Below are 22,979 nucleotides of genomic sequence, written 5' to 3'. Positions count from 1 at the left end.
TTTCCCCTAACAGTGAGTCCGAGTTGATTGACTTTGATTCCTAATCCTAGAAGTCCCATTTACATCATCTTTGGTGGCCTACAGAAGTGGTGAATGTGATCCAATTCATCACTCTATCATCATTCCCATTTCTTGCTCTGCTGATACTACTATATGAAAATTAACTTTCAATTGTAATTTCTCATTGTTTTGGGTTTTAATGTCTCCCCTTCTTGCCTGTTTGTGCTTCTCATCCTATCTCTATAGATCACTTATTCTTACAATACTCAAAATCAACTTCTTCGGGGGCACCATACTATTTAGAATTGGATCTCTTTACTCGTTAGCATTCAGATTAATTCTCCTCCAAGTTCTGCAATCAAAGTTAATGTCAATAGGACTTGCTTTGGACAAAAAAATTATGTCATACTAAAAAGTCAAAAAAGTAAGATTACAAATTATTTGACACCTTGAGGGGTGTCAATAAGAAATCCCTATTAAAAAAGGGATTCTCTATATAGAGTGTCCTTTGGGGAAATTTAGCCAATTGTCCCAAAACTCCTTTTTGCAGAAATTTAAATTTCAGCCCATATCTACAAATCTATCACAAGTTTTCCATTTTGTTTCCTTTTCATCTATGGCAATCTTTTTGTTTTTTTCTTTGGGTGAAAATCTAAGGCATTCTTTACAGAAAAGAGAATAAATTCTTTTCTTTTGAGATTTTATCTTTTTTATTGGGTTGATTTGTCATGGTTGTAATTTCTGAGTAGGACTAAATCTAGATATGGAGTTATTTTAGATAAACAGATTTCAGATATCCTCACAGTAATCAATGTAGAGTTTTGGCATTTCGGGCTGCTTTAGGAGAAAGATCTTCTCATCAGAGAATATTCTCCCAATCAAAAGTATCTATATCTTGCGATTGGAGAACTTTTTCAAGTAGGATTCATTTGCTTTCATGTAAAAGGTGGGGAAAAAAATTCCTATGAAATAAGGTTTTCTACTGTTTGTTTTAGCAAATAATGTGAAAAAAAAAATATAGAAAAATTTATTACAAAACAAACAGGGCTTATGGTATTGTGGTAAGTTGGTAATTACCTTTAGGGGAGGGTGCCTTATGGAAATAAATGTGAAAAAGAGAGTCAATCTCATGACCTCTTGGGGCCATGCCCTCAACTGGCAAGTGACCAACCAACCAAGTAAGCAGTTGTTCACAAGCTATAAGTCGTTAATCCCAAGTTTATTAAACTTGAGACCAGGATCCAAACCGGATCCAGCCTATTCCGATTCCAATTCAACAGGAATAGGCCTGAACTCTAGAAACTCATCATGAATCAGTCGCTCCAGATCAACCAAAACTAGGATCAGGCTTGACTGATTCCGATCTGAATCAACCGATTCGACCAATCTGATTCTAATTCTTTAAACCCTGGTTAGTCCACTTAGATATATGAATCCCTTTACTTCCCGGTCCAAGGGTTTACTTGCGCTTGTGACCTTGCAATTTTTCAACAATTCACTACTAAGTGCCATTTACTTCATATGTACAACAAGTGAGCTCTTCTTCAGGCCTTGATTGATTCACCAGCCAAAGTTCAACCCAAAATTAAGTTCAGGCCAGCCTATAGGATGGAATTTTTGTTGGTTCCTATCTTAGGCCGGATTTTTCAGACCAAAATGTCTGCTTGAGCCGGCCGTGCCAATTTTAGGCATGTACAGCCTAAGTTAAGCCCCAAGGTTAAGGATTGATTCCTTGCATCATATTGAAGAAATGCTTCTATTGTTCACTTGTCAAAGGTTTGGTGGATTAAAGCCACCTAGCTTTCTTGTAGAAACTGTTATTCTCAATAGCAGGAAAGACTTTTTTAGATATTTTAAATAATTTTTCGCATGGTGGAGGTGTTTCTCTATCTTCTTTTGATTAAAAAAAAAAAAGATGCTTATTTAAATTTAGGAAGAAAGAACTCTGTCCAAGAATGTGGCATATACCAACACTCCCATAAGTCTATCTCTCTCCTCCCCATGTGAAAAGAAACTTTTGCCTCCTTGTTTTGAAGAGGAAAGAGAACACACTCCCAGACAGAAAACTGATTCCTGTAAATTTAATAACAAAATCTCCGCAACTCTCTTTTTCCTCTTCCTTTTAATTCCTTTTAAACCTTTCCTGTCAACTAACATAACTCTTCCTCTGTGCATCAAATGAAGATTGGAAATGAAAAACAATGGAGATTGGAGAGGTTAGGTAATGTGTTAGAGAATTTAATTGTAACCAAATGTCATTAATTATGGTGATGTGACATGAGATATGAGATGCCTTGTTAGAATTTGCAACCCATATTTATTCTAAAGAGAAGTGTTCATGAATCTTTTGCTTTCATTTAAATTATATGCCTTCTACCACAGAGCTTTGGGTATTGGGCATCAGTTACAAGACAATTTGTCACCTGTCCTTTTTGATGAGCAACTCTTCCCTATTTAAAATGTTCCTCACCTTGGCTTTGGTTTGGGTTTTTTAGAAATCGGCCCAAACCGAATCAATTGGATCTATCAAAATCGAAAAGCAAAACGAACACTAATAAACAAACAAAAAAGAATCAATAAAAAGGTAATTTTTTTTATATATGTGTATTTGACAATAATAAAAAAAGAAGAAGGTATCATCTGTCTATGAGGTGCAAGATCCACTTTTGACATATGGGACCTACACCTCATGGATGGTGAGATCCATATAAGGTGACACCCCACTTTGTAGTTATTCCTTGTTTTGCACATTCTTCTGTTATTTAACATATAAGTTTCTTTCTTACCAAAACGATTTTTTTTTTATTTTTTATTATTCATCAGTTGGAAACTAAACAGAGACCAATCAATTTGACTCTGTGAAAGATATGGTCAAACAAATACTTAGAAATGTGATTTTAAGAGGCATATTGTGTCGAAGAAACGCAAGATATATATGAAAATGATCACGAAATACATAAAAATGATTAGAACACATACAAAATACAGCTATGAAGCATAAGATACTATAAATAAATAGGGAAAATGTTCTTAAAACCACTAGGGGTGCATATGCAAGATCCTCTGTGTTTGTTTGCTCAGAGAATTCTTTTCCAAATACTATGTATAATATATTATGCATAAAAAAAAAAAAAGTATGACAAGACAAGTGCATTCAATTGATTAAGTATAAAGGTCAAAGGATGAGGTTTCTAATATATACTAACACCAAAAAAGAAATCATTTTTGATTTTAAGGAAGATTTAGGATTTAGTTGAACAAATCATTGGAAAAAAAAACTAGTTTGATGTAAACATTCAAACCGTTTTTCATTAATCTAGTGATCCATTGGAAAAAAAAAACAACAACAATAAAAATCAAAATTCAAGCAAAAAAATTAAAAAATCAAAGTTTTGAAAAATACTTGATCTTTGCATAGAAATGGTTTTGATTCATAATAGTCACTTTTAATGGTAGAAGCCAGGAATCAAGTTGATTTTACAAGAAAAAAAAAAAAAAATTCCTTATAGGAGTTCTTGGTAAGAATTTTCTAATCACGAACCAGGAACCATGTATGCAGTTTATAAGTCACTTCTCAAGTGTATCAATAAGTATCGATAATGTATCAACTGTATTGGGTCGCGTATCGATGGATATCGACCATATAGTGACTGTATCAGGTCATATTGAACCAATATTATTGATACATAGTTGATAACATATTTTGTTTTAGGTATCGTAGCGGTACTGTATCATATAGATTCAAATACAGCTTGATACAATTCGATACTTAAACTAATCCTGGGAGTGACAATATGCTTGTAAGCTCTTCCACTCTGAAGCCTCTAAATACTACCTGAATGCATACTATTATCATACAAAAATACTATATGCATCAAGATACATATATCTTGATGCCTTATTTTCTCCTCGGAAAGTAATTAAAAGTATTTGCATTCAACATGATGTGCATTCGACTACATTGAGGATGTAACAAATTGCAAAACTTGGTAACAAACTTGCTCTCTCCTATATTTGCAGTGAAAAACTGTTCTACATTCCTACATTTCCACCATAAAATACATCTTAGGAGAAAAAGGCAAACATAAATTACCAACAAAAAATTTGATGTGAACTCAAATAAAAAGTTGATCCACATCATTCAAGTTGCTCAATTTCTGCAGAACACTCCATGTTCGTGCTTCTGAACAGACATCCAGTAGAGTGATTCTGTGCTTTGACCACGATGAAGAGAAAGGAGTAACGAAAATCTATAAGGAAAAATGCTTGGTTGGATCCGCTACCCATCAGCACATTCAAAATGACTAATAGGTACACCAACAGATTATTGCGCATTAGGACATTGCCTGCTTCATTTTACTGGACACATAGATGAACAAAATGAAGGGCAGAATTCATCTTTGACAGGCGACAACAATGCTACAAACCTTGACTCCTTTCAGTCCTCATTCTGAATGATCAGAAGCACCCACTTGAGAACACCGAACATAAGCAGCACGCACCATGTCAACCAACTCTTCATCCAAGGCTTCTAGTTCACCAGAATCACGAAGTTGGGGAAATAGAGGGGCCATGCAATTTGCAGCAATTTCAACTATCTTCCACTGAGAGAACCGGGCAGCAACTGAGATGACCTTAAAAGACAAGTGGCGGCTAGATTCGAGGCAAGATGCAACAATGCTTAAGCAATTCTCCTGAACATCTTCTAAGAACCAGAATTCAGCAAGCCAACAGAGTTCTATATATGGCTGCAACTCATGTAGTTGCGGCTCCAAATCCATATTATCCCACAAACAGCCAGTAATTGGTTTTGGTAAGCCATCTGAGTAGAACCACCTTACAAGTTTCCATAGTGCTTCCCAACCAACTGGAACCCTTATGGTTTGTGAATAGCTACGTGCACAACAAAGATGTAATACGAATAAGAATAAGAATGTGATGAGAATTACTATCATAATAGTAAGGCAAGAAGAGAGGTCAGAAGAAAAAAAAAACACTTTAAAGAAAAACCAAGACTTTCAATTAATAGCAAAATGACAATTGTAACTTAGAAGGTCACCGCTAAAGAAACAAAACTAAATGAATATACAAGTAACTCAAAATAAAACAAGAATTATGTAAGTCTACAGTTGTCTGCTTCATATTTGATGACATTTTGGCGAAAATTTTCCTTCACCCTTGGAGAATGAAGAATCCCCCCCACCACTGGTGATTTGACCATGTGATTGGACTCCTATGTCATCATATATCCCCACTCCCCTATTGTACATGATAAAAAACACTCCATACTCCAATCAGACCGGACTGATGGCAGTGGTGAGGGGATTCCTCATGGTGAAGGAAAATTCAGCCCAAAAACTTTTGATCCACAAGGAAAAATGTAACTATAATATAAAGAATAAGCCGCAATAGATCCCTATCGAAGAGTTGGCTTCCTAAGTGCATGTTTAATGATCAGGACTAAACAATATGAGAGTCAGTAGCTAGAAGATTGATCTCATTGCAGAAAATGGACCAAAGAAAGATGATTGACTTTATCAAAGAGAACTCAAAGCTACAAATGTGTAGATCTTTCTTTAATTTTTTATACTATGGTAAATATGTAAACTGCCGAATGGATTTCCTAATCATATTCTTGTTTGGGACCATGTTGAAAAATGCCACCCCTAGATCACACTATCAGAGTTGAAAGTGTTAGACATGCTTATGGCACCAATTTTAACAAATGTTGTAATGCACACATTATCTAGAAGTTGAAAGTACATGCTTATGGCACCAATTTTCAGATGTCTGGGTAACAAATGTTGTAATGCACACAATATCTAAGGGCTCATGGTACAAATAACATACAATCAAATAGTTCTCATTGTTCATTTCATACATATCATTACTTAACCAGCAAAGAAAAGAATTTTGGTTAGGCTTTTTCGTTTCTCATTGTTCACTTCAAACAAATTCCTTAAACACATTACTAAGTTATATTTTAGTATGGCACCTGTCTTGCATTCCTGACTGAAACAACGCCCGCAAATAATCACAACTGGCCCATAAAATGATTTTGTGGACATGCATATGTGGCACACTTTGTGAGCAAACACTGCATGTCCAATGCATTACTTCTGTTGCTTTAGCTTCCAAGATGACATCCCTGTAGTAAAAAAAATAAACAGTATTAGAACCAATTGTTGAAGATAAAAACTAATATAATTGTAGAACCAGCATATAGTGATGCAGTGACCATGGAAACCCTAGAATAAGCAAGACAATCAATAAAAATGTGCGCCTTCAGAAATGAAGAATACCCCTTTCAATGTGCCACCTATTTGATCGACGGTTTGCTGAGAATTTCTCCTAGGGGATGATGCTAATGAATTGAAGCCCATAAATACAAAGTTTTCTGTTATTTTATTGTCTGAAAAGATCTACTTGATGAATGATGAAAAACTCAAGACTGCCTACCAACAGCCAAACTACCAAGTAATTGGACAACAAAAAGGATAAAGAGTTTCGAGAGAGAATACTAAAAAATCCACAACCAGATACAGTGGGAAAAAATGGACTCAATGAAGTCCTTACTTAGTATGAGTATTTGATCATAGTATCTTACGAGAAATAGCAGCCAGCTGGTCCAAGAGCAGGAGTAAAGTCGCAGCAAGCGATAGCACTATCCCACTTTGGGCGTTTTCCAGAAAGCATATGAGATAAAGTCTGTAAATTACAGCGTCTAGCGAGAATTTTTAACTGCTTCAACAAATCCGTCACTCCTTCTACATATCCTGTATAAACGAACTCCAGAAGTTTCAACAATGCCTGATGATCAACATGGGCAGATAAACGAACTTCTCTTATCTCTTTGCTCTTCTCAATATTCTGCCTTGCAGCAAAACCATCACATGTTTTCTCATTTTGTGGAAATTCACCCATGGGCAGCAATGATGGACATCTAACCATAAGAATGACATCATGAACTCTCACAGATTCCCCATTTGCAAGAATGAGTTTTAAGTCAGCGAGTTCATTATTGTTATGTGCTTCTCCAATTCTTTTCCCAAGTTTACTGGGAAAACCATAACAACCAAAGTAGCTTAGGATATATGTGGCATACCATCTAGGTCCAGCACTAAAAGTGCCACCACATATCTGTTGTAACATGCTGATTAATATTTGACCTTCAGAACTTTCCAATTCCAGAAGATGATCCACCAGGCCAGAGGTCAACTCTGGATAATTTTCTGCAGATTTTGAACTTTGTACCAACTCAGCTAGCACCCACAGACTGAAAAACAAAAGTATGTCTTCACCTTCCCAATCTTCATTATCAACGCAACAACAAATTGTCTCAGTAGATGTGTGATGTAGATGACGAGCAATGCTCAATCTTCTCATACTAACATCATTTTTTAAGCACCACCTAATAAAGGTCAATAGGATTTTTATACCACCACTTTTGATAATAACACTTTGATACTTGGACAAACCTGAATAACATGCTAAGCCCATCAAGTTCAATGCAATTTGAATGTTACCAAATGCCCTATATTTATTATCATCAGAAGTGGACTTTAAGGTACCAAGTAAATACTCCAAATTAACTTTTTCAGACATCAGTACTTCAGACAGGATATCCTTTGCATGAGTTGCAATATATTGGCATGGAGAATAGATCATCATGAAAACTGCTCTAGATATTGGTTCATGAGTGGAAATGTAAGAGATATCACTTTGAGCAACTTGGCGCATGCTATGAATTGCATCCACAAAGACCAGGCTATTAAAAAGAACAAGAATCAGTATAAAAACGTTATCTCAGTGTATAAAGGAAAAAAAATGTGTGAATCAGAGCCAAAGATTAGGATACATACCATGCACAGGAAATAAGAACATTCAGGGAGCATCCATGTGTGTCAGGGTTAAAAGCTTCTTGACAGTGAATTGCGAGCCATCCAAGAATATCCCAGATGTATGGCCTTAAAACTAGCAAATGACTAGAGTTAAGGCCCTCCTGCACTGTGGCTAACAGATCTTTCAACGACATAAAATGTTGTGATGTCTTGAATTTGTAAGAATTACTTAGAAGAAGATCAAGCAGAATTTGGTGAACCCCAAGTTTCCAAAAGAAAATATGATGAACCCCTGCCCAACGAGTTATTAATGCCAGGCGGCAAGCCTCCACCAGTAAAGGTACTTTATGTGTGGCAATCTTTCCAGAACTAGATTTACAACCACTCATTGCACTAATAATGGCTTGGACAATAGGTTCACAGCATAAACTCATCATTTTTAGACATCCTTGTTGAGATCTCTGGACAGAGAAAAAAATAGGATAGAAAGAACCAACAATAATATGATAATGGTTTCCACATGAACATAGCACAATACTGTAACATGGTCTATAAGAAGAATAAGCTGCATTATTACCGCAAAACCTTGTGCAAGTTTAAATGCTTCCATCCGAATGGAATCAGGTTGTGAGCAGCCCATGCAGTGTACCATCATCAGTAGAAGGGCTTCTCCATTCTCAAGCAGCTTCATAGCCCCAGTACCACATAAAGCTGACATCCAAATTCATAGATTTCTCTTAGGCCATCATAGCAAGAAAATGTGCAAGTTAGATTCTTATAGCAAGGAAAGACATTATAACAAGGAAAGGAAAGAATTTTACCGTAAGAACAGGGTACCTAAAGCGGAATATAATGGCAGAAGAACAACTGCAGCAGAAGAATCAGGCTTTACACAGAGAGCTCCTAACACTTGCAACAATTTCCCATTACTCCAAACAGGATACCTAAAGGGAGGCCATCGCCATAGGATTGTTGTCAAAAGTGATGCCATCTCTTGAAAATATTCAAATGATCTAGTCCCAGTGGTGAAGTCCAGTAAGCCACGGACAATATGCTCAACTGTGTTTGTTTCTCTCAAAATTGTGCAGACTTCCTCTTGCCTTTTGATTCTCCATAGACTTAGTTTTGAAAGGATTTGGTTCAAAGCAATAGAACATGAAACTTCAACATGTGAATCATGAAAAGATAGCAAGGATGACAAAGGATGAACAAGCTTTAACACATAATACTGGAGAATGGAATTGCCTAAAACATCAACCAACTTCATTGTGACATTTATGGCCATGCGCAATATGGCCTCATTTTTAGATTGAAGAATTCCTTCCAATGCCACCAGCATATCATTGATGGAATCCTGAAGAGAATGGATATGTGAATAAAGGATTCAAAAGCATATCTTCCTAGATCCCATTAAAAATAATGGTAAAAAACATGTAGTTCAATAATGATAGTCATATTTAGTCAATTAGAGGCCATGTATATATAATTGAAAAAGAGCCAAAGATAGCAGTTTTCCAGTTTGATTTTCATCATGAGGTACACTCTCCCATGAGCCTATGAATATCTTGAGGATTGTGTAATCAAGAGAGAGAGAGAGAGAGAGAGGTACATTCTCCCATGAGGCTATGAATATCTTGGGGATCACATACTCATGAATATCTTGAGGATCATGTTCTTCATGATGAGGAAGGACCTCATCTCCAAGCATGGACATGAATCTGATGATGAAGAGGGGTAAGCTACTCAGGACGATCCTGGACAAAATCATATTCCATCATCAGTTTCATTCACCGTCACTGCCACCGCTGTGGTTCCAATGCCTTTTGGTTTTGGGTACAAGTTCTCGTGCAGCACCAACTCTCTTTTTTTTTCCACGTGGCAAAACACAAAGACCATTATATAAACTTCCCCTGCATCAATACTCCTGTAGATGAGGAATCCAATGCCCACAAGGACGACATGGACATGGACATATAGCGGTTACAAGAAAGCCCCACAACTAAAACCCCCTGACCAGAATAAAGAATTACATGAAAAACCCCAAAAGCAAGGAACCCCTTCTTTGCTACTCTTTCCACTCCGTTTCCAAGTTTCATTGAAAATTTTTAATCCATTTTATTATACAATTTTTGACATGTTGGAGTTAGCTTTAAGGGAGTAAATCCCCATAGAGGTTGTTCATTGCAGAGGATGCAATGACACCATCCAAAATGGCACTGATATTGCTGCCCTATTGTCTCACAAAAGGGAGAGTTGACAACTAGAAAAGAGCTGTGGGTGAAATATTGCTATCCTGGGTGAGTAGTACCCAGAGGACAGAGGAGGTCTGTAACTGTGAACAATAGAATTCGACAAATCTTCGGCCAGGTAGAACATGATATCCAAACACCCCAGATCCTAGGGCAAAGTTGACTGGTTTGCTGGGAGAAATTGAAATTGGACATGGGGATAATTACTTTTCACCAAACTCAAGGGGGTGGGGGGATTCGGTGAACACCGAGAATAGTACCCTACAGCGGCAAAGAGGTGAGGTGGTATAGGGAAGGGGAAGGTGTGCAGGTGAAGGCCAACATGAGTTTTGCCTGAGCAAATTAAAGGCTTTTGGTAAAATCATCGCTCCAGTTAAGTAGTCAACTTGGTAAATGGTTACGGCAGGTGCAATTTTGCCAAATGTGAGGTACCTACACTGCAATTTATATATATATATATATTTTTTTTTTGAGCACTTAATTTTTAGGAATTTTAACACGTAAAATTGTGGAAAGAAGTGCTGATATTAGCTATTGTACTCAGACTATGATTGGCCAACTATGGCAAAAACTAATCTTAACCATTAAGCACCCTTCCAAAATTGATGGAGATCGCGAATGGGACCATCCAACTACAAACTTATAAGACGTTAGTTGCTATTTGAGCCTCAATTTTTGCTCCCTTTCTCATGTTACTGATCTTTCATCCAACATTCTTAACTGTTAAGATGCAATCTATTTAAAAATGATTTTATTTGTCTCCCAGCGGCAAAACTCTCAAGCTTTGGTATAGGGCGAAAGCACCACAATGAAGTTGAATACAAAGCGCAGTTGATGCAGATAACTCACCAAAAGGGGCTTATTTTTTAGAAATAAGCCTTGGGTTGGGCCGTTAGTCCAATGGGTTTTCAATGTAATAGGCCACTTTAATGGGCCTAAACTATGGGTATTAAGGCTGCATACGGGATTGCTCTTATTATGACTTAGTTTCTAATACTTAGTATTTTATTCTTAAGTTGTTTTGCGTTAGTTCAATTGAACTGGTTGTATGTTATTCAATTTAAGTTGCAAGTAATTGTTATTAAGTGTTTTAGTGGGGCTGGATTAGGATTCCATAAGTCCAGCCATGTTTTGAGTATGTTTCCTTTATTATTTCACTTTCCTAGTCAATTTAGAATACCTTATTAGTTAAGGATTGGGTTAGGCCTTTCCTTTTCAATGTTTGAGTCTATTTTTGAGTTTTTTATATAAGGTTGTAAGGGGGGCAAAATTGCACATGAATTTGATAAATAAAGTTGTTGTTTTGCTGCTCTTCTTCTCCATTGAAGATTCTTTGTATTTGATCAAGGAACCCCTTGTGTGTGATCAAGGTTTAGATTGGTGTTTGATCCAATCGAACCACCTTCAGTGTGAAGCCCAGGTGTTTAATTTCTGTTTGTTCTTGTCCTTCCATCTTTCTTTCCTTTCATTGATTCAAGTAAGTACTGATCTACTTAATTTCCTGCAATTCATCTTCTAGTAACTACTGCTCTAAATTCTGGTTCTAGTTTAGATTCATCACAAGGTTTTTTTTTTTTTTTTTTTTTGCTTTTGCATGAATTAGAGATAGAAAGATCTAACCACTAGAATTTGTTCAACTTTTGATCGAATGTTCTTGACACTTATTCATGAACTCGATCCAAACTTGAAGGGATTCGGACAAGCCAATCATCATATTTTTAGTTTTCCTATTCTACCCTTGTCTCCATATTTGCTACTGTTTTAAACATAGTAGATTTACTGTTTTCATGTTCTATCTGCTATTTATTTCTGCCTCTACATACAGAATTGAGTAGCAAGTTCAGACCTAATTTCTGAGTTCTATTCGGGCTTTGGAAATTACTGTTTTACCACTATCGGTTACTGTTTGTTTTCTCTCCATCAATATACCGATTTCAAATCTGTTTACACTTTACACTGTTTCACATCAGATTTCAGTATGAATAGATTTTCTTGTTTTCTGTTCTTGTTTGCTGATTTATTACCTAAATATCCTCTTCCTAGATCTACTAGGATTGTCCCATATAGCCTGTATTATTCTTTGACTTAATGATCTTGTCTATTGGCTACTGTTTTGAGTCATTCAAATACAGTACTACATTAGCAGTACTTTAAACCTTCTTTATATCACTAAACAGACCCATGCTGAAAGCAGTATCTCATAAACAGCAGATTTGGTCACCACTTTTAAAAAGTTAATATTTTCATGGAAAGAAGATAACTCAAGAACAAGTTTCAAGATGTTGAACTTCTACGGCATAAACTAGAACTTTTCTATTTGATAGAACAGCATATATGCAAGTCCGTATATTGTAAAACAGAAGAACTGGATACAGCATCAGAATACCTATTGAAATATTTCAAGCCAAGATGCATTCAGACAAACCTAAAAAAATCAGTACATCTATTTATGTCTAAACATTTATACGCACCATGCATTAATTAAGTACCTTTACAATTGAGTGTTCTGATGTTTCTGGAGAAATGCAATCAAGAAACGCTGAAATTGAGCGAAGCGCTAGCCTCTGTATTTCAACATCTGTACAATGCCATTTCCTTTCTCTGTTATTATAGGATCTGCCAAAGCAAAGCCAGTTCTAAATATTTCAGAAATGGAACAATAGGCATCTGGTTGGCCTCCATATTATTTTCAAAATCCACAAACAAGTACTCCAGCTGATAGCACGGGGGGGTGGAGCTTAAATGCTCATATATTTACCATATCAGGTAATAGATCAGATGAATGGAAATAAATATCACAAGTACCAAACTGCACCATGTTTCATGTTCATTCAAGTTGGACCAATATCAAACACACACTATCATTGTTCGAGAACTCGTTTCGTTTCGGTATTTCGGGTTGACCGAAATATCCGAAATATTTGAAATTTCGGATATTTCGGTCGAAATATTGTATTTTTCTGGTATGTTTCTGTAGGTCATTTCGGTGGGTTTTAGGCCAAGTTAAGGCATGAAACTTCATGGAAACCCTATTTTAGGCTATATAAACACATTTAAATGTTCAAATTGCAAAAATAGTCACCCAAAATGGTGTTTTCGACACCGTGAAGTTATAGATCGGCTTCCAGTGTCTAACATATATTTATTTCACCACAAACAAACATATTGATCATGCATTTCCCTAAAAAAAACCAATTTTGAGAATATGGTTTTACCTGGAATAGTGGAAAGGCTTCACAGATGTGCTAAGAAGTTTGAATCTTGTGTTCTCCAAGTGGTTCCGGCGTAGATGCGGCAAGGATTCAAATGGGAAGTGGAAGAATGGAGAAGAAATGAGCAAAAACCAAAAAACCAGAGCTGTTTTGAAGTCTCGTTTCGACCGAGACTGACGAAATGTGGTCTTTTATATAAAGGGGTTTGACGAAAAATTCGACTCCCACTATGTCACATTTATAGTATCCATTATTTTTTGGGGGGGACTGGCTTGATTATTGGGTCTGATGTAAATGAAGTGCTATATCTAAGAGCCACCTTGAGAATATTAGAGTAATACAGGTCAAGGTTTTAAGTATCCTTCCATATCCGTGATACTAACCGAAACGTATCGTACCTTTAAGGTACCGATACGATACCTAGTAAAAATTTGGTATTAGTACATTATGACCCTCCCCAAACCCCGCAGTGGCGCGAGCTTCGTGCACTGGGTACGCCTTTTTTAGTACATGTAAGAAATCTCATCCTTTATATATAATCAATTGAATGCACTTGTCTCATTGTACTTTGTGTTATCGTGGACTTGGTATTAGCGCAGAGAGCTAATACCGAGAACACAATGAGGAAGGGTATTCTAGTCTATTTAGTTATTAGGTTATGTCTTTTATTTTATAAGTGTGTTTACTGTTTTACCCTTTTAGTATTTTACATAATGAAGGTTTAGAGGAGAGGATCACATGTCGTGAAACTCTCTCTAATTTCTGCAAATTCTCTTCTCTCTTCTCTCTCGGTTTCTCTTCTTCTTCTTCCTTTTTCTTCATTAGTTTACATGGTATCAGAGCTGTAAAGACTGCCATAATTTTCGTGGCTCACTACTTCCCTCTCTACAGCATTCGATTGAAGTTTTGAGTATTGGTTGAAGACTTGAAGCCCTTGCGGTTTGTTCTATCCTTTGTTTGAAGGGGTGCAGCACCCTATGCTGTTTTTTGGATTTGTTTAGAGACTAGTTCGTGGTATGAATTAAGAACTAGGTCTCTCTTTTTGTTTGAGGAATATTTGAAGGTGATTTTCATGAAGTGAAGATTCTGTCAGGGTTTTGGTTGAGGAGATCGATTGCTGCCTCCACTGTCTTTATCGGATTTTATCTAGGTTTTTATCTGAGGGACTCGATTGTTGTCTTTGTTGCTTCTATCGACTTCTATCAAGGTTCTTCAATCTCTATTGATTTCTGTCCCTGTTTTCAGCATTCTTTATTGTACTTCATCTTCACTTCATTAAGCATATTATGGGTGATGAATTGAAATCTGTTGAGGGTTCAAAGTCAGTAACAACTGCAATTTTTTCTTCCTCTTCCAATCGTATTACCGAGAAGAAGTTGGAAGGGGTTACCAATTTTTTGCAATGGAAGAAAATTGTTCAGCTAGTGTTAACTGGCCGTGATCAGCACAAACACCTGTTCGATGCTAAACCTGAGAATGACTCTTCATGGGACACAGTTGATGCTCGAATTTTGGGACAGCTGCTGAATTCTATGGATCATCAAATTGTAGACTTGGTGACACACATTGATACAGTGAAGGAGTTGTGGGAGTATCTTAATGTTTTGTATTCTGGACAAAACAACCTTTCCCGCATTTATGACTTGTCTCAGGAGTTCTATAGAGTTGATAGGAAGGGTCGTTCTTTGACCCAGTACTTTGCTGATTTTAAGAGAATGTATGAAGAGCTTAATTCTTTACTTCCTATCATTGCCAATGTGGAACAGATGCAGAATCAGCGGGAACAACTTGCTGTTATGGGATTTATGGGAGGCCTTGGGAAGGAATTTGACTCTGTTCGCTCCCAAATTCTTGGTGGTGACAAGGTTGCCACTTTGTCTGAAACTTTTTCCAGGGTTCTTTGTGTTTCTCGGGAGAACACTACTGATGGTGATACTTCAGCCCTAGCTTCTTTTCCATCCAACCGTATGCCCAGTGGTGGGGCTAGTAGTGGTGGTAATGTTAGTTCTAGTAGTCGTGGTCGTGGTCGTGGTCGTGGTAATGGGGTTGGTTCTTCTAGTAAGGCACCTACCTTGGGTACTTAGGGTACCTCTGATGTTTCTGGTGGTTCAGTGCGCACTTGTCATCATTGTGGTCGTCCAGGACATATCCAACGTTTCTGTTGGAAACTTCATGGCAAATCAACTCAGCAACAGTTTGCCAATTCTGCTACAGCTGATGCTCCTGTTTCTACACAGCCTGAGGGTAAGACTGTGAAGATGTCTGATGATGAATATGCCCGTTATACACAGTTTCAGATTTCTCAACCAGCCCAGCCTCCAACTGCGACCTTTGTTCAGACAGGTAATGCCACTGCATGCCTTTCGACTGTCTCTTCCCGTCCTTGGATCATTGATTCAGGGGCCTCCGAGCACATGACTGGCGTTTCAGGTATACTTTCTTCTTTTCAGCAATCCTCTTCGAGTGTCACTTTAGCCAATGGTTCCTTGGCTAAGGTGACTGGTACTGGTACTGTCCATATTACACCTTCACTTTCTTTGTCTTCTGTTCTTTATGTTCCTGATTTTCCTTTTAATCTTTTCTCTGTTAGTCGGTTTATTAAAACCCACAACTGTTCTGTAACCTTTTCTTCTAACTCTTGTGTATTTCAGGATCTTTCGTCGAAGAGGATGATTGGTAGAGGTCGTGCATCAGGGGGACTTTACATACTTGAGGACACTTCATCTATGGCGTGTACCGGTGTGGCGTCACCCCACCAGATTCATTGTCGTTTGGGTCATCCTTCATTAGAGAGTTTGAAGCTTCTTGATGGTCGTTTTCAGTCAATTTCTAGTTTTAATTGTGAGTCGTGTCAGTTTGGGAAACTCCACCGTGCGAGTTATCCTCCAAGAGTTAATAAACGGTCTAACCAACCACTGTCTTTAGTTCATTCAGATGTTTGGGGTCCACGTCTTGTTGTTTCTACTTTGGGGTTTCGTTACTTTGTCACTTTTGTTGATGATTATTCCAGGGTTACCTGGATCTATTTAATGAAAAATAGTTCTGAGTTATTTTCTATATTCTGTGCATTTGTGACTGAAGTGAATAATCAGTTTTCCCACTCTTTACGTGTTCTTCGTAGTGATAATGCTAAAGAATATTTTTCTGCTCCTTTTACTGAATTTATGACTCAGCGTGGTATTATTCATCAGTCCTCTTGTGCCTACACCCCCCAGCAAAATGGTGTGGCTGAGAGGAAAAATAGACATTTGATTGAGGTTACTCATTGTCTCTTGTTTGAGATGAAAGTGGCTAAATCCTTTTGGGCAGATGTTGTTTTAACCTCGTGTTATCTTATTAATCGTATGCCTTCTTCGATTTTACGGGGTGGTATTCCTTTTTCTTTGTTGTTTCCTTCTGCGCCACTGTTTGTTTTGCCACCACGTGTGTTTGGTAGTGTTTGCCTTATTCATGATCATCGTCCGGGTGTTTCCAAGTTGGATCCCAGAGGTCTGAAGTGCATGTTTGTTGGTTATTCTCGCACTCAAAAGGGTTATCGTTGTTATTCTTTTGACTTGCGAAAATATTTTGTTACAGCTGATGTATCTTTCTTTGAGTCTACACCGTTTGTTCATTCTTCTAGTATTGTGTCTGACTTGGATGTTGATATTCCTGTTACTGTTGTTCGGTCTACTGTTCACCATGCTCCGCAGACTTCCTCATTACCGGCACCTCAACCTAGTGTGTTTCAACGTCACCAATGGAAAGTATGTGCTTGGACCCCTGCTACATCGACTTCTACACCGTCTCCTACTTTGCCGCCAGATCCTGTGATAGGTATTGATCCTCCACCTTTGGAACCTTCTTCTGACCTTGATATTCCTATTGCTTGTCGTAAGGGGGTTAGGGCCTGTACCCAACACCCCATTTCTAACTTTGTTTCCTATGATGGTTTGTCTTCCGTTTTTCATTCTTGTTTACATACTGTTGAGAACCATCCTGTTCCTAAGTCTGTCGTAGAGGCATTGTCTAGTCCTAGTTGGAGGGTTGCTATGGGTGAGGAATTATCGGCTTTGGAAGAAAATCAGACTTGGGATCTTGTTCCCTTACCTTCGGGCAAGACTGCTATTGGTTGTCGCTGGGTGTATGTGGTGAAGGTGAACCCTGATGGGTCCTTGGCTCGCTTGAAAGCCCGTCTAGTTGCCAAGGGTTATGCCCAAGTATATGGTGTGGATTACTTGGATACATTTTCTCCTGTGGCCAAGCTTACGTCTGTTCGGATTCTGATATCTCTGGCTGCTACTTATCATTAGCCCTTATATTAGCTTGATGTCAAGAATGCATTCTTGCATGGTGATTTACATGAAGAAGTTTATATGGAGCAACCTCCTGGGTTTGTTGCTCAAGGGGAGTCTGACGTGGTGTGTAAATTGAAGAAATCTCTCTATGGGCTGAAACAGTCCCCGAGTGCTTGGTTCGACAGGTTTACTGAAGTTGAGTTAGAGTATAGGCTGACATGATGCGATAGTGATCATTCTATATTTTTCCACTGTTTTGGAGGTGGAAAATTGTTTCTTGTGGTCTATGTTGATGATATAGTCATCACAGGAGATGATGTTTCTGGAATTGATGGTTTGAAGGCACACTTGCAAAAGAAGTTTCAGACCAAGGACTTGGGTAAGCTGAAATATGTTTTGGGTGTGGAAGTTGCTCAATCAAAGAAAGGGATCTCGCTCTCACAGCGGAAATATGTTCTTGATTTTCTGTCAGAAACAGGAATGCTAGGCTCTAAACCTCTAGATACACCTATGGATCCTAATTTAAAACTTGTTGCAGAGGATGGTGAAATTTTAGGTGATCCAGAAAAGTATCTGAGACTTCTTGGGAAATTGAACTATCTCACAGTGACTAGGCCTGATATAGCTTTTCCGGTTAGTGTGGTGAGTCAGTTTTTGTCTGCTCCTCGGACATCTCATTGGGAGGCTGTTATGCATATTTTACGCTATCTCAAAAAGGCTCCTGGACGTGGTCTTCTCTACAGTGATCATGGTCATGGGCGGATAACAAGTTTTTCAGATGCTGACTGGGCAGGATCTCCGGTTGATAGACGATCTACTACAGGTTACTGTGTATTTGTTGGTGGAAATTTGGTGTCCTAGAAGAGTAAGAAATAGACAGTTGTTGCCCGCTCCAGTGCAGAGTCAGAGTACAGGGCTATGGCACATGTTACCTGTGAGTTGATGTGGGTAAAGCAATTAATGACTGAACTTGGCTTTGTTGATAGTGCTCCAATGAAACTGTGGTGTGACAATCAAGCTACTGTCCATATTGCTTCAAATCCAGTGTTTCATGAGAGGACGAAACACATTGAGGTTGACTGTCATTTCATTCGAGAGAAGTTACAACAAGGTTTAATTTCTCCTGGCCATGTCCGTATAGGAGAACAACTTGCAGACGTGTTCACAAAATCTTTGGGGAGTGCAAGAGTGAATTATATTTGTAACAAGCTGGGCATGATTGACATCTATGCTCCAGCTTGAGGGGGAGTGTTATCGTGGACTTGGTATTAGCGCAGAGAGCTAATACCGAGAACACAATGAGGAAGGGTATTCAAGTCTATTTAGTTATTAGGTTATGTCTTTTATTTTATTAGTGTGTTTACTGTTTTACCCTTTTAGTATTTTACATAATGAAGGTTTAGAGGAGAGGATCACATGTCGTGAAACTCTCTCCAATTTCTGCAGATTCTCTTCTCTCTTCTCTCTCGGTTTCTCTTCTTCTTCTTCCTTTTTCTTCATTAGTTTACACTTTGTTCTCCTTTTTATACATGATATATTTTACATATTACTTATTTATAGTGTTTCATGCTTCAAAATTATATTTTGCATATCCCAAGCATTTCCATACGTTTCTTGGCTATTCCATACATATCTTTAGGTATCTTGTGTCTCTCCGATATGATACGATACGATATGTCTCTTAAAATCACCCTTCCGATAAGATACCCAATACCGATACTTTAAACCTTTAAACAGATTAACCGTTAACCACACAATAAGTACTTTACCAGTACATTACCAAAATCTATGATGTAGTTAAGGGCATGCAGAGGTGAAAATAGAAAATACTGATCTAAGGGTACTTTTCTCCTTTCCCGGAAGCACGCCTTAGCCCACATGGTTCCCCCTGTGGTGCCTTCAGTCCAAGAAGGATAAAAGGAGCAGAATTCGCAAGATAATGGCAGTGGGGCTAAATCCTTCAAGGATAATCAGACTATCAGAGAAGGCCCACAAAAAACCCAATCCCATAGACAGGCCTAAAATATTTTCCACCTAAATAGCCAATTAGCTCATACTCAACTCAGTCCATTCATTAGCCACTGACAGTCTTATAAAATTAGGCTACGGAGATATCAATGTGTCAATTGCCAGGAGTTCAGTTACTAAAAACAAAGGATATGAGCATGATTTCGCATGGCTCACAAAATATCAAGGTCAATTAATTAGGGGTATGTTTCAAAATATTGTTTTCTTCCCTGTGCTATTATTGATTTAAGGTTTTAATGTAACCATCTAGGAGAGTTTGGTTGTCAAGCGTCTTCACTTTCGTTATTAGGTTCAATCGATAGGATTATATACTTCTATTTGTTCAATGCATCCCATTACACAAATAAAAAAGAGAGAACTCGATAGATTATTTGGATGAATTATTATTAGTTTTGACTGTTTGAGCTGGAGTTACTGTTTCTGAATTCCTAGATTCTGTCTATTCTTCTTTGTAACAGAGAGAACTTGATTGATTTATGGAGGGAATGATATAGTAATGTGAGCCGAAGTTACTGTTTTTGAAATCCTAGATTCTCATGTTCATCTTTGTAACAGAGAGCACTTGATCAATTATTTCAGGAAATGATATTAGTTTGAGCTATTCCCCTAGGCAAATTTCTCTCAAGACACTGTTTTACAAGAGCCAATTCATTCTCTTCCATTCAGGTTACAGTATATAGGACTCATTAATAATCCTCTTCCTTCTTCATCAACTTGCTTATAAACTCTAACTCAACCACCCAGTGGGATTTAATTCACCAAAAAAAAACAAAAAACCATCCTGTGGGAGTTTATATCAATGGGCTCCCGCTCCTCTTACTAATCCTTACAACCAATATATCAGGCCAACAGTTTCAAAAGCCTGCACTTAGCGGCTAATGATCATGCTACATCATTTTTCATTAATGCCAATGGAGTTGTAGTGTGAAATTGAGAACAACTCTAATGAACTCAAATGACCAAGTCTTACCTGATCTACTTGGGTTCAGTCACATGAATCCTGTTATGCTATTCCTCTTTAAATGAGGCTACATTGGGGGAGAGGGGGAGATTCTTTAAGTTCTATATATCTACTTGACTTCAGAAATCCAGTGTACATTCCATGCATAGGATCTAAATTCTAAAGCTTCGGAAAATATGCATGAAACTGCATAAATTTCTCTGTAATTAGGATAGTGCCCAGGTCAATCCTGTTACACTTCATCCAACTGTTTCTGTGCTTATTTGAGTAAGTTATTTTGTCTAGGTTGACAAAGCTATACCCTGAACCCGACACTTGATTTCCTCATTAGTCCCAACCCTCCGCCCACTCCCACCCCCAAAAAAAAAATGATAGAACCTACCAAGCAACAAATTAGACCTCCCCAAACCCCGAAATTTAGAAGATGTACACCCAACTAATCTAAAAGCCATTGTCAGAGTTCCTTAAAAAAAGTGAGTTTATTTCAATACAATCACATGGTTTCACGAAAGACAGACAGAAACAAATCCTTCTCCCAGTAATGGACACACCCAAATTTAGCCAATTTGCATCAAATTAAGAAAGAAAAGGACCATAATAAAACAAAAGGATTTCACAAAAATCACAACCGAAAACACAGGAAATTTCCAGGAACGAAGCCATAAGTAAGGAAGATCAAGATATAGAGAGATTTTATCTACTTGATTCCGAGGTTGAGAGCTTGGTAGAGACGTTGATGGAGAGTGAGTGCGTGATCGCCAAGGCTGCGATTCTTCTTCGCACCTTGTTTCGATGATTTCATGGCGTTTCTTTTCTCGCAGAGATTTCGTCTTCTCAAGTGCCTGCGCCGACTGAAATTTGAGCTTTTCTTTGTAGATCGCCAACAACAGTTTTGAGGGAGGGAAAGGGAATCAAATGGATCCTTCGACAGAGATGACGTGGCAAATACAGAGTTCGATAGAGATTAGGGAGGGAAGAAACTCTATGACGACAGAAGCCTGATACTGAGCGTTCCCGGGCGGTCACAAGAAGCTATTTGATTGAACTAAACTCTAAAAGTTGAAATATCCATATCTTATTATCCAAAGGGTTTTAGCATGTTTCTTAAAATACCCTCCCAGGCTCATTTGAAGCCCCACGGTGAATGAGATTCCCATTGACGTTTAAGGAAAATTCGATTCATAAATATATTTGAAGTCTACTGAAATGTCAATGGAGAAATAAATTGAGTTTTGTGAGATTTGTGAAATCACAAACCCTTGTAACAATGATATCTTTGCCTAAAAAATATCTACTTTGTTATATATAGTAATTAAAAAATGATTGGATATTATAAAGTCAGATACCCCTTCTGTCTCCAAAAAAACAAAAAACAAAAAAAGAGAAAAGAAAAAGTTGGATATATATTACATTACTTTACTCATTGCATTTTTCATCCTCTATAAGATTATGCAACTATCCTTAACTTTCTTTCTAACATAAATATACTATCCATTAATGTAAATTACCTCCCACACTATTTTGCTTTAAATATAGTATTGGAAATTTTTGAGTTACATTGTAGAAATTAATCAATGATTATGTTGTGTAGAGCATTTTCCTTTTCTTTTTGAAGTATGATAGAGAGTTCTTTAAACAATTGGCACTGGAGAGAATACCAATGACGTGTGTCAAAATGGTTTCATACATAGGAGCCAAGGAGGGTAGCGAGACCAATTCATTTGAGCAGAGAAAAGATAGAGAGGGAAGGTGCTAGTATACTCTTTCAACTCGTAGAATCTTTTTTTTTGCCAAGAAAAGAAAAGAAAAAACATTATAAGACGTGACGAATTGGGATGTATATGTGTCTTTTTCTCTCTCTTCAAATGCAAATAGTTTTGAATATTTTTCTTTTTACTCATTTTCTTGGCTTCCAAACATAGTCTATTAATTACAGACATTTTCCATTGAAATGAGAGGAGGAAAATTTTCCATCCTACCATTGGGTCATAGAATAATTTTCAACCTTACTTTTTCCTGGGTATCCGCCTGGAAAAATATCACCTCAATTGAGGGAGGTGGACCCCACCTCGGGCAGAGGGTAGGGTGGTCATTTCTACCACCCTATTAGATGGAATTGAGGAAATTGAGGGGTAGACAAATTGAGGGGATAAAGATCCCATTCCCATGTATGTCCATGTAGGCCTATAGTATTATAGCTACCAGTATGCACTCACCCATAGTCTTTATTTTCAAAGGGAAAAAAACTTTCCCACAATGTCAATGTGCAATTTATTTATCCTATGTCGTGGTATTTTATTATTTTCGCTCTCCTGTTCTGAATATGTGACTCCCGTGTGGATGATATCTTTTTCAAGACACCCATTGGTATAGCGTACAAATTCCTCCTCACACTGGCAGCGTGGGGAACC

At 37.6% G+C, this 22,979-nt stretch overlaps 1 protein-coding gene across 2 annotated transcripts; it reads right to left on the bottom strand.

The window, feature by feature from the left end:
• Positions 1-3,957: 3,957 nt before the first annotated feature.
• On the bottom strand, positions 3,958-21,525 carry LOC122652666 (BTB/POZ domain-containing protein At1g04390). Of its 2 annotated transcripts, XM_043846471.1 has the most exons (9): positions 21,270-21,525; positions 12,580-12,706; positions 8,679-9,195; positions 8,419-8,552; positions 7,863-8,302; positions 6,809-7,768; positions 6,608-6,706; positions 5,996-6,148; positions 3,958-4,893 (listed from the first exon to the last, which is right to left on the bottom strand). In XM_043846471.1, exons 1-9 carry the CDS (start codon positions 21,368-21,370, stop codon positions 4,446-4,448), a joined length of 2,979 nt encoding a protein of 992 aa, XP_043702406.1. In that variant the 5' UTR covers positions 21,371-21,525; the 3' UTR covers positions 3,958-4,445. The 2 variants fall into 2 exon arrangements, with proteins under 2 accessions (XP_043702406.1, XP_043702405.1); XM_043846470.1 differs by having other exon boundaries at positions 6,608-7,768; positions 21,270-21,524.
• Positions 21,526-22,979: the final 1,454 nt, after the last annotated feature.

Source organism: Telopea speciosissima, chromosome 2, assembly GCF_018873765.1.
Source record: "Telopea speciosissima isolate NSW1024214 ecotype Mountain lineage chromosome 2, Tspe_v1, whole genome shotgun sequence".
Classification (NCBI taxonomy): domain Eukaryota; kingdom Viridiplantae; phylum Streptophyta; class Magnoliopsida; order Proteales; family Proteaceae; genus Telopea; species Telopea speciosissima.
Note: the sequence above shows the minus strand (reverse complement) of the source record. Positions and strands in the feature narration are given on the sequence as shown.

Excerpts from the sequence above, each read along its gene's own strand:
- LOC122652666 (XM_043846470.1), bottom strand. The coding sequence starts at position 21,370 with ATGAAATCATCGAAACAAGGTGCGAAGAAGAATCGCAGCCTTGGCGAT. Across the intron at positions 12,707-21,269 it reads GCTCTCAACCTCGGAATCAA|ATCCTATAATAACAGAGAAA; the intron begins GTAGATAAAATC and ends TTGCTTTGGCAG. Across the intron at positions 4,894-5,995 it reads CAGTCAGGAATGCAAGACAG|CTATTCACAAACCATAAGGG; the intron begins GTGCCATACTAA and ends TTGTGCACGTAG.